Below are 9,951 nucleotides of genomic sequence, written 5' to 3' on the forward strand. Positions count from 1 at the left end.
AAGTTATAAAATATCTGACCAGCAATAAATCAAAAAACCTGGTAACCAGATTACAGGAAATCATAGCTAAATTCTCAGGCCGAGTTCTGAGTGGAAGTATAGAGGAAGGCGAACAGCGAAACAAAAGATAAAACTGGCATTGTTGCACCTCAGTATCATTTATCTTCCTTTGAGGCAAGAGCCTGGCTGGCAGCCCTGAAGTTTTGGCTTAAAATTTATGTATTTTGAACAGCAGAAGGGTAGTTATTTTATCTTCCTGATGACAGCTATTGCAGTGTTTGGACAAATCTGTTGCCCAGACATCTTGTTGCATCGGACTGCCACGCCTTTACCTCCTTCCATTGGGCTTGACTCTGCTTTAGATTTGGGGGGGGGGGGAGCAAGGGCCATGGGATATTGCATTTTTTAGGCTTTTTATTTCATGCAGGTACAACCTGCTCACTTTGTCCCATAAGCGTTTCTAATGATGGTTATGTTCAGTTAACTGCTCATTTTAGGAGTTTTCATGTACAGTAGTTGAATATCGTAAGGATTTTAAATCTCGTCAGATTTAAGCTGTGTACACCTGGAAACTTTAGTTTACCCCTGACCGAGGTACAGTTCCCAGCACCCTTAACAAACTACAGTTTCCAGGATTCAGGGGCATTATTTCATTCTCAGTTACTTGGGCTTAGATATGCTAGTGCTACTTTCTCCTTGAGGGTTGTCCTTGGAATAACTAGGTCAGGCATCCCCAAACTTCAGCCCTCCAGATATTTTGGACTACAATTCCCATCCTCCCCGACCACTGGTCCTGTTAGCTAGGAATCATGGGAGTTGTAGGCCAAAACATTGGGAGGGCCGCAGTTTGGGGATGCCTGAACTAGGTGGTGGAATCTGTGGAACATACTCTGTTGTAGCAATTGTTCATCAGCAAATGATTGCCGTTCATTTAATGGGCCAGCTACCAGGAAGGTCAGTTCAATTTTATGTTAAATCAGGCATCCCCAAACTGCGGCCCTCCAGATGTTTTGGCCTACAACTCCCATGATCCCTAGCTAACAGGACCAGTGGTCAGGGAAGATGGGAATTGTAGTCCAAAACATCTGGAGGGCCGAAGTTTGGGGATGCCTGTGTTAAATACTCACTGGGAGATAAAATCCAACAGGTGCAATGTAATACCGGTAAAAAACAACAACAAAACTTTAATGTAGGAGAAAGAACAGGGAGGCAATTAACCATCTGAAATAGGAATAATCTTTTTTTGTGGAGGGGATTCTCTCTCTCTCTCTCTCTCTCTGTGTGTGTGTGTGTGTGTGTACACACACCTACATAAACACACACACACACATACACACACCTGCCTCTGAGTTGGTGGCACTTATGGCACTTTTCTTGCTTTGTATTTTGCTCTGTGTTTAAGATTATGGTGCACTGCATGGTTCTATCTTGATTTTATTTTGTTGACCATAATAAATTTATGATAAGGATCTATTATCCCCAGACCACACACCTCAGCAACTTAAAGGCAGCACACAAGCAGTTTTATATATGAAAACCTCCACAGCAGAAATGCACATCTCTTGATTTCCAAAGCATATAAATTAATGCAAGTCATGACTTACTGTCTTTCCATTTTAAACCTTGTATCTTACTCCTCGGGCACTTGATGAGAAAGTGATCCTGAGCTATGAAAAAAAAAGATTTAACTTGGTTTATGGCCAAACGTAACAACTTTAGTTTGTTTTAATTAAGTTTACAATGTCAGTTAAAATTACAAGCTTCTTTCATATGGCCAGTTCAGAAAGAGCCAATAGTTAGTACTGTATCATCAGCATACAGAATGTTTGTGAAACAGAATTTTTGTTGGAAACAATTCCACAATTATTAATAAAAACAAAGGTAGTTGTGCCAATCCATGCAGGGCGGGGGGGGGGGGGAACCCCAAAACCCAGAGTTGGACAATCTTTTTGTTAGGGACAAAACAAGTAGCAAACTTTCAAGTACTCCAGAACTTATGTAATTTGGGCATTACATTGTTATGAGTCTGGGATGTGTGTGTGCTGTATGCCTGGGCTCTCTTCTAATTCCTGGATCCAGCAAGTGTTAAAAGGATTCAGATTCAAAGAATACCCAAGTTAGCTTCCTGGTAAGGTAATGGGCCATTAAGGAAACAAAGGAAGTAGATCTGTGCCAGAAAACAAATGGGTGAGCCCCCTTCCCTCAACTTGCTGGTAGAGGCTGCAGGCAGCAGAAGCCTGTGGAGGAGAGACACACTTGATTTCTGTTTGGATCCAAGGCTGCAGCTACGGGAGAAGCAAGGCCTTCTTGGGGTGTTCATGCTGTGAACCCCTCCATCGTAGGCTCAGGTTGCATATATGTGTCAATAAACCATATACTGTATCGTAAAGAGACCATGGTCTCCACTGTGCCTCATTCCGAAGGAAACATGAACCCTGAGTGAGTGACCTTGGCCTTGGAATCTCACACCGTTCGGAGATTGGGGTGGCGTGCAACATTATACACAACCGCGGCAACCCTGATTACTGCAGTAGTGAGTGTGTGGTATGGATGGTGCATTACTCATTGAGAGCAGTGATGGCAGAGATGATGATGCAGCTATTTTCAGTGATTAGAAGCACAGGAATGAATAAAAGAGTGAGATGTCACTGGCTGTAATCAAATAGCTGCACAAGATACAAACAAATAAGAAAGGCTGTTAGGGAAGAATCTTCTCATCTAGAGCTTCTGAGAGGTACTACCGTACTTCAGTCTTCCCCCCCCCCCCCATTTCATTCAAGTTTCCCCAGGATGGCTGAGGCTGCTCATCAACTGGAGACAAAATTGAAAGTGAGCACCTCAGAAGTGAGATTTGAATGCAGCCTCCCTGGGTTAAAGAGATTCTAAGCCATCTCGTCTTCCTGTTACATTTTCAGTCCTGCTTACAGAAACAGCAGATCATGCAGTAAAACTGATTTTGGACTCCAGCAGTTTAAGATGGCAGTTGGGGAATTCCTTGAATAAATCTCCCTCATATTTTTTTTTTAAAAAAGCAAGTCAGTCTCACAACTATGCATCAGGCAGAGTTGTAACTTCCTTGATTTACTCATCTAGGAAGTAAAACACATGCACAACCAATGTAAAAAAATAATACTACTGCATTGGTGCTAATCTCTTACTGCTGTTGTTATTCGGTCATGTGTTTGCGGCTGGGATGGGAAACATAGTTGGACTTCAACTCCCATCAGCTCCAGCTAGCATGGTCAATGGTCAGGGATGATGGGAGTTGTAGTCCAGTGCCCCCCCCCGGAGGTCACAAGTTCCCCAACCCTGATGTTAAGGGACTTGGCCCTTTTATTTTTCTCCTTCCAATACAGTACTGTACACAGAATGCCTGCAAGAGATATTACTACAGAGAGAGTTCTCTTTTCAGCAGAGCTGCCAACTCTTGTGACAAAGTGTGAGCCTTGTGGTTTCAGGGGTTTCCTAAGAAGTTGCAATACACTTTAAAAAAAAAAAAGCATACAAATACAGGATCATCTTTCTAAAGTAGGTAGAAACAACCGTAGGCTGTGCAAAACTGTCAAACAGAATTGTAGCAATGTTTGCAAACACAGTATGCCAACAAACCCAATGGTGATTCTCAAGCCAATTCTGTGATGTTTAGATAACTGGTCTAAAGATTTTTGAGTATGTAGAACGATCGCCCTTGCTCAGTTGAGCTGAGTCAGGCAAAAATAAACATAAATAAAGATAGAGGGGCCTTCTTTGGCCCCACCCCTGACTCCCAACGATCCTACTCAAGGTAGGCTAAGTATGCACCAAGCATTTAAAGTGCATTCCCGTCCCCCGTCCCCCCAAATGATCCTGGGAACTGTTGATTGTTAAGGGTGCCATGAACTGTACCTCTGTGAGGTCTGAGGGGTAAAATGTTTCCAGAATCCTTTGCTTGGGGGGGGGGGGAAGCAATGTGCTTTAAAGGTATCGTATGTATGCAAAATGTTCTGCATTATTTCAAAATTTGTCCTTAAAATTAAAAATCTTTTAAGTTGTTTTTTTTGTATGTGTGTGTGTGTGTGTGTGTGTGCGCGCGCGCCATCTCAGCAGTCCACTACTCGTTGACACAAGAATATTTTTTCTATATGTAAGCAGCCTTCCTGACCATGTATGTGCAGCCACCTTTTTTGTGGAGAAACATTTGTGGGCATCAGCTTTCCGTGATGTTGACAGCAGCAGGAATTGCTACAAACTGCATCTGTCTCTTACTCATTGGTTGTCTCAATGCCCTTCCCCCCCCCATTTCATTCAAGTTTCCCCAGGATGGCTGAGGCTGCTCATCAACTGGAGACAAAATTGAAAGTGAGCACCTCAGAAGTGAGATTTGAATGCGGCCTCTCTGGGTTAAAGAGATTCTAAGCCATCTCGTCTTCCTGTTACATTTTCAGTCCTGCTTACAGAAACAGCAGATCATGCAGTAAAACTGATTTTGGACTCCAGCAGTTTAAGATGGCAGTTGGGGAATTCCTTGAATAAATCTCCCTCATTTTTTTTAAAAAGCAAAATAAACCTATTTGTGCAAAGAAAACTAGATGTATGGGAGACAGGTTTCCTAGCCCAGCCCTCTATGCCAGTGTTTCCCAACCTTGTGCCTCCAGCTGTTTTCGGACTACAATTCCCATCATTCCTGACCACTGGTCTTGCTAGCTAGGGATTATGGGAGTTGTAGTCCCAAAACATATGGAGGCACAAGGTTGGAAAACACTGCTCTATGCAACAGGTTAGATTTCTGATTGCAGAGATTTCCTTTTTCCAAGGGGCAGCATGCAAACACACCCACACACCCTTCAATTAACATTTTCCATATCAAATGAGTAATGCAAGAGTGGAGAACCTTAGGACCAAGGAAAAGGGGGAAATGCAGCCCTCTGTGCCTCTCTTCTCACTGGCCTTTGGAACCTCCTCAGGCCTCGCCCCCCACCGATTCTGCTTTTTTCCTGGCTGGAATGTGCCCTCTAACTCAGCTGGTGCTTCTTTTGTGTCTAGTTGGAAGATAGGAGGGTGCGAGTTTGGAGAAACTAGCCTAAGGTACAAAGGCAAAATCTAAAATTGCTCCCGATGAACCTCCTGCCCTGCCCAGAAGGTTCCAGGTGACCCCTGGGAAGTTAGCCAGAAGGGAATGTGACCCTTGAGATGAAGAAAGGTCCTCTGCTTCTGGCATAACATTCAAACTGATGCTTCGTGTGGAACACACCCTTCAGAGTCTGGGTTGCCACCAGTAACCGTTTAAACAACCACCCCCCAACTTTTCATTCTCTTAAAGCAATAATCTTTGTGCTAATCAATGAGCAATTGCACCTTTGTGTGCCTATCCTCGATGGACAAATTCAGATAATTTCGGAGAAAGGTGGCACAGTCACTCTGGAGAAAATTAATCTAAAAGTCCTTTTCAGAATGTTTCTTGAATCTCAGTCTCATAGCTTTTTTGTTTTTGCATATGCCTCACTAAGTAAAATTAGCATCAATATTTTTGCGTGTGCCATAATGCTCTCCTTTTAATTCTTGCTGATCTTCCAGGAGAAGCCCTTCTCAGCAGCATTATACACCCAGCCCTTAGTGACTCTCATAACAAGAGACTGGATGTTTCCCTACAGCTTCAGTTGAATTCTTGTGCACGCAACAAGAATATACCTCGATCTGGCTCAGCTAAGGCCTGCCTGTTGCGAAATCCTTCCTCCACTCCCTTTTTTACAGCCTAATCTCTCCAGCCACCATGCAACAGACAGCGACAGCATGCAAGAAGCTGGCATGATGTGCAATAACCAGTTAGAGGGAGCAGGACTTGGGGGTGGGGGGAAGGGAAGGGGATGGGCAGACCTCAGCCTCACTACACTAGAGCTATTGTCTGCTGAACCTCGGGAAAAACGAAAGCATGGCGCATGAGGTTGCAAGGGGTTGCAGGCAGCAGCAAACTGCAAAGGCAGCAGCAGGAGGCCGCCAGTCAAGATCTGGAGGAGATGGGGGGCTGAGTGGGTGGGTGGGTTGAAGATGAGGAAATCTTCCTAATGTGATCAGTCAGGAGAGGTTGCTCAACAACAGCAGCAGCAGCAGCAGCAACAACAACGGAAATCCACAAAAGAGCAAGATGTATGCAGTCTTTTGGGGTAAATGAGCAACATAAGCATGACTGGAAGCAGCCGGCAGAGACACCCCCCAGTCAGGGAAGCAGAAGCACAAGGCGAAGCCATCAATGGTCTTTTTTTTTTTTACAAGGCTCCTTTCTGCGCTCAAACATATTGTGCCATCGCTTCCTCGCACAACTTCCCGATCATTTCAAGGAAATGCCCTTCAGAAACGGGATGGATTGAGCTTCGTATTTCTTTTCATGCCTGGCTGGTTCAGGGGTACTGGAACGATTAGCCAGCTGCAAGAAAATATTGGTGTTTCCTTATCTTTACAGATACTTAAAATAAATTTTTTAAAAAGAGTATCCAAAATTACACAATCGATCCCTAACCCAACCCCACCCACGTCTGACAACATGACTTGTCATCCCCACCCCCCCCAAGTAAGCTAGGGTGTATCTGCCTCCCCACCCGGCCAGGTAAGCTAGGTAATATCTGACCGGCCGGGTGGAACTTTTACCCTTAGTCGTTAATTTAAACGGTGCCTGCGTTTCACTCCAAGTGAGCAGCCAGCAGCCATTGTTTGCCCTTTTGGAAGAAAGGAAGCACAAAAGGGTAGATCGCAACCTTCCTTCCATGTAGCTCATGGGATGCCTCGTGGATGCCTGGGCAAAAACCGCAGCATATCCCTAGTCGAGGTCTGCATAGGTAGGCCTCCCGTGGATCTTACTGGCCCGCTGCCTGAATGGCGTGATCATTTATCAGCCAGCGGGTGCAAGGCATCTCTCTCTAAGGAAATGCAGCCTTTCATGATTTTATTATTTTTTTAAAAAGAAAAGAAAATTGCGCTTACTGGAAACACCCGCATGCAAAATAGCCCCCCCCCTTGCGGGGAACAAGAATGTATACGAATCATAATTTGCATGCGACTTTCTTCTTCTTTCCTCCCCCCCCCCCCCCGCGTGTGGGTTTAATCGCTGGCTTTTCCTTTTCCTATGTAGCATCATGCCTCTCTCTCCGAGGGCGAAGAAAAGAGGAAGCCGGGAACTTTAAGGGCGGCGAAAGAGTTAAGTTATTCAAGATGACATCACTGCGATTTGCATAGAATCGGGGTATAACTGGTCACGCAGGGGGAGCGCCCTTTTATACGACGGTCCAGAGCAGCTGCTGCAAAGAGCGGAATTGTACCTGAAGAGAGCGCATCACTGGTGAGGCTCTGATTTTTTCTCTTTCTTTCCCGGTGGTGGGGGTTGTTGTTTGAGGGGTATCTCAGCACCCCTTTTCCCGTCCGCATGTTGCCGTAGGCTTGGATTTTCGAGGCAGTTGAAATTTTGGTACCCGCTTTGTTGAACGCATACGCACCCAGGGCTTCTTCCTGAATGCACCAGAAGGCGGCTTAAATGCGTGGAGAAACAAGCTTTAAGACATCGTTACTATTATTATTATTATTATTTTGCTATCATTTTGAGCGAGGAGGTCCTGCCCACCCACCCCCTGGACCCTGATATTTGCCGGAGGGGAAGAGAATAGCATGTTGGACAGATCAAGGCACCTTGGTTCGGTTTCCTTGCCTGCTTACTGCGCTTTCCTTGGAGAGACGCGTTTTTGTGCGTGTGCGCGCTTTAAAAACCTCAAGCCTTGGAGGCGAGGGGACTTGGGGCGTGATCGGAAAGGTGGAAAGGGGAAGATGCGGGCGGGGATCGAAAGGGGTAAGGGAGGCATCCTCGGACGATCGGCTGCTGCTGCTGCCCCGCATGTTCAGCGACAAAAAGAGAGCAGCTCTTTGTTTTCACGGCGAGCAGCAGGCGCTGTGGATCTGGCGGCTCCGGGAAGGAGAAAGCGAGGGGGCGAGAGAGAGGCAGAGGAAGGGCGGTGGTTGGGGCTGCAGCTGCAGCTCGAGCTCTTTGTGCCGAGGGAAGAATGCAGGACTCCTTCCAAATGTGCTGGGCAGACCAGACACTAAGATGGAAGAAGGTGATTAGCATAGTCTCGCTCGCTTCGGTCGGTGGCATTGTGTGCGCGCACACGCAGGCGTTTTTTCACCATCATCATCATCCTTTGCTTGCTTTCTTCTAAGTGTGGTTTTCTCTAAATGTTCTTTCCACATGCAATAAGGCTAGTTGGGAGATCTTAACTGGAGCAGATGCACCACCAGCAGCACTAAAACAATTAGTATTGTTTTTTCTTTTAAACGAATTAATTGATTTTCACCTGGAACAAATTAGGTTTCTTTTTAAATTTCATTTTAAAGCCTTTCGATTATCCCCCCCCCGCGTGCTGTATCATTTGAGACCGAGTCTCCAGTGGTGAAATTTTAATTTTTTTTAAGTTAAAATGAGCTCTCATGAATATAAGTATATAGAGACCTGCCTTTTAAAGTAAGGGGGGTTAGCAGTGTTGCACTTAATCAGGAAGGAGGAGCTGAGATGGAGTGAATTCAAGCGGTTCTGAAAAGGGGTGGGGTGGGGGGGAGGAAGGAAGGGTGGTGCAATCTCTAACCATCTCTTTTCCCTCTTTTGTGTGTGTCTGCATGCAGATCAATCGCAGATATGTCTGACAAACCAGATATGGCTGAAATCGAGAAATTCGACAAGTCTAAGTTGAAGAAGACGGAAACGCAAGAGAAAAACCCACTGCCTTCAAAAGAAAGTAAGTGGATCTTGGGAAATGAGAAGAGGGCGTGGGCCACTGGAGACAAAGGGAAGGCAGGGCTGAGCCCAGACTCCTTCAGCTATCCTCCTCTCTTAGTGTATGGGGTTTCAATGCCGAACAGGATGCCGTGCAATTTATGCACAAATGGAAGCATTAAATACAGTACACAAAATAAAAGATATTTTATGAAAATAAGGGGACTTTTAAGCACAGTATGCATGAAATACAATATATCAAAAGGGAATTTTTTTAAAAAAATTATTCAACAGTGTCTAATTTTTATGAATTTAAAATGAATAGGTTTTTTTAAAAAATATTGTGATTCCTATTTAACTGCATTTCAAAATGCAGAATCCTTTTTTCTTATTCTTTCTTTTCTCCTTCTTTCCCCCTTTTGCAGCAATTGAACAGGAGAAGCAAGCGGGTGAATCGTAATGAAACCGGCCCTTCCAAATTATGCACTGTACATTCCACAAGCATTGCCTTCTTATTTTACTTCTTTTAGCTGTTTTAACTTTGTAAGATGCAAAGAGGTTGGATAAAGTTTGAATGACTGTACTGCCCCTTTCACATCCAAAAATTTTCTAAAGAATAGAGAGAACTACTGATGCTGTGAATGAAGGCGCTGCCCTTTCCATCTGCCTGTCCAGCTTGGTCCTGGTGGCACGAAAGAGCTTGCATGTGTCTCGAAAGAAGATCCTGGGAAGAGGGACTACAGTAATCTAGTAACACCCGAATATACGCAAAGCTGTACCAAGGTCCCGCAAGCTGTAAAATGCAGTTAACCGAGTGCCATTTTTTTTTGTTCAAATGATTTTAATTATTGGAATGCACAATTTTTTTAATATGCAAAAATAAAATGTTTTAAAATCTGGATTATACTGATCTGGTATATTTTTTTTGAGAATTGTTATCAAAGGAGGAAGTATATAAGTGCCTATAGCAAAATGAGATTATAGGACTTTATAGACTCCTGCATAAACATTTTTTCCCCTCCAGCTTTTGTCTGCCCAGAGCAGTCTGCATATTAGGATTCAACATTCATTGGGAAATCTGCAAAAATAACTTAAAATATCACATTTATTTCTAAGAGGTCTATGCAGGAACTATACTGTGCTTTTAAAATACAGTACATATATTTTAAAGTTTTGTTACGAAAGGCATTGGACTACCAAATTATATGGACAAGTGTTTTGGC

At 44.2% G+C, this 9,951-nt stretch overlaps 1 protein-coding gene across 1 annotated transcript; it reads left to right on the forward strand.

The window, feature by feature from the left end:
* Positions 1-7,153: 7,153 nt before the first annotated feature.
* Positions 7,154-9,629, forward strand: TMSB4X (thymosin beta 4 X-linked). The gene is made up of 3 exons (XM_035114293.2): positions 7,154-7,309; positions 8,638-8,750; positions 9,154-9,629. Exons 2-3 carry the CDS (start codon positions 8,651-8,653, stop codon positions 9,186-9,188), a joined length of 135 nt encoding a protein of 44 aa, XP_034970184.1. The 5' UTR covers positions 7,154-7,309; positions 8,638-8,650; the 3' UTR covers positions 9,189-9,629.
* The last annotated feature ends 322 nt before the right edge of the window (positions 9,630-9,951 follow it).

Source organism: Zootoca vivipara, chromosome 4 (assembly GCF_963506605.1).
Source record: "Zootoca vivipara chromosome 4, rZooViv1.1, whole genome shotgun sequence".
Classification (NCBI taxonomy): Eukaryota; Metazoa; Chordata; class Lepidosauria; order Squamata; family Lacertidae; genus Zootoca; species Zootoca vivipara.

Coding starts and splice junctions, on each gene's coding strand:
- TMSB4X (XM_035114293.2), top strand. CDS start 8,651: ATGTCTGACAAACCAGATATGGCTGAAATCGAGAAATTCGACAAGTCT. Junction 8,751..9,153: donor CCCACTGCCTTCAAAAGAAA/GTAAGTGGATCT, acceptor CCCCTTTTGCAG/CAATTGAACAGGAGAAGCAA.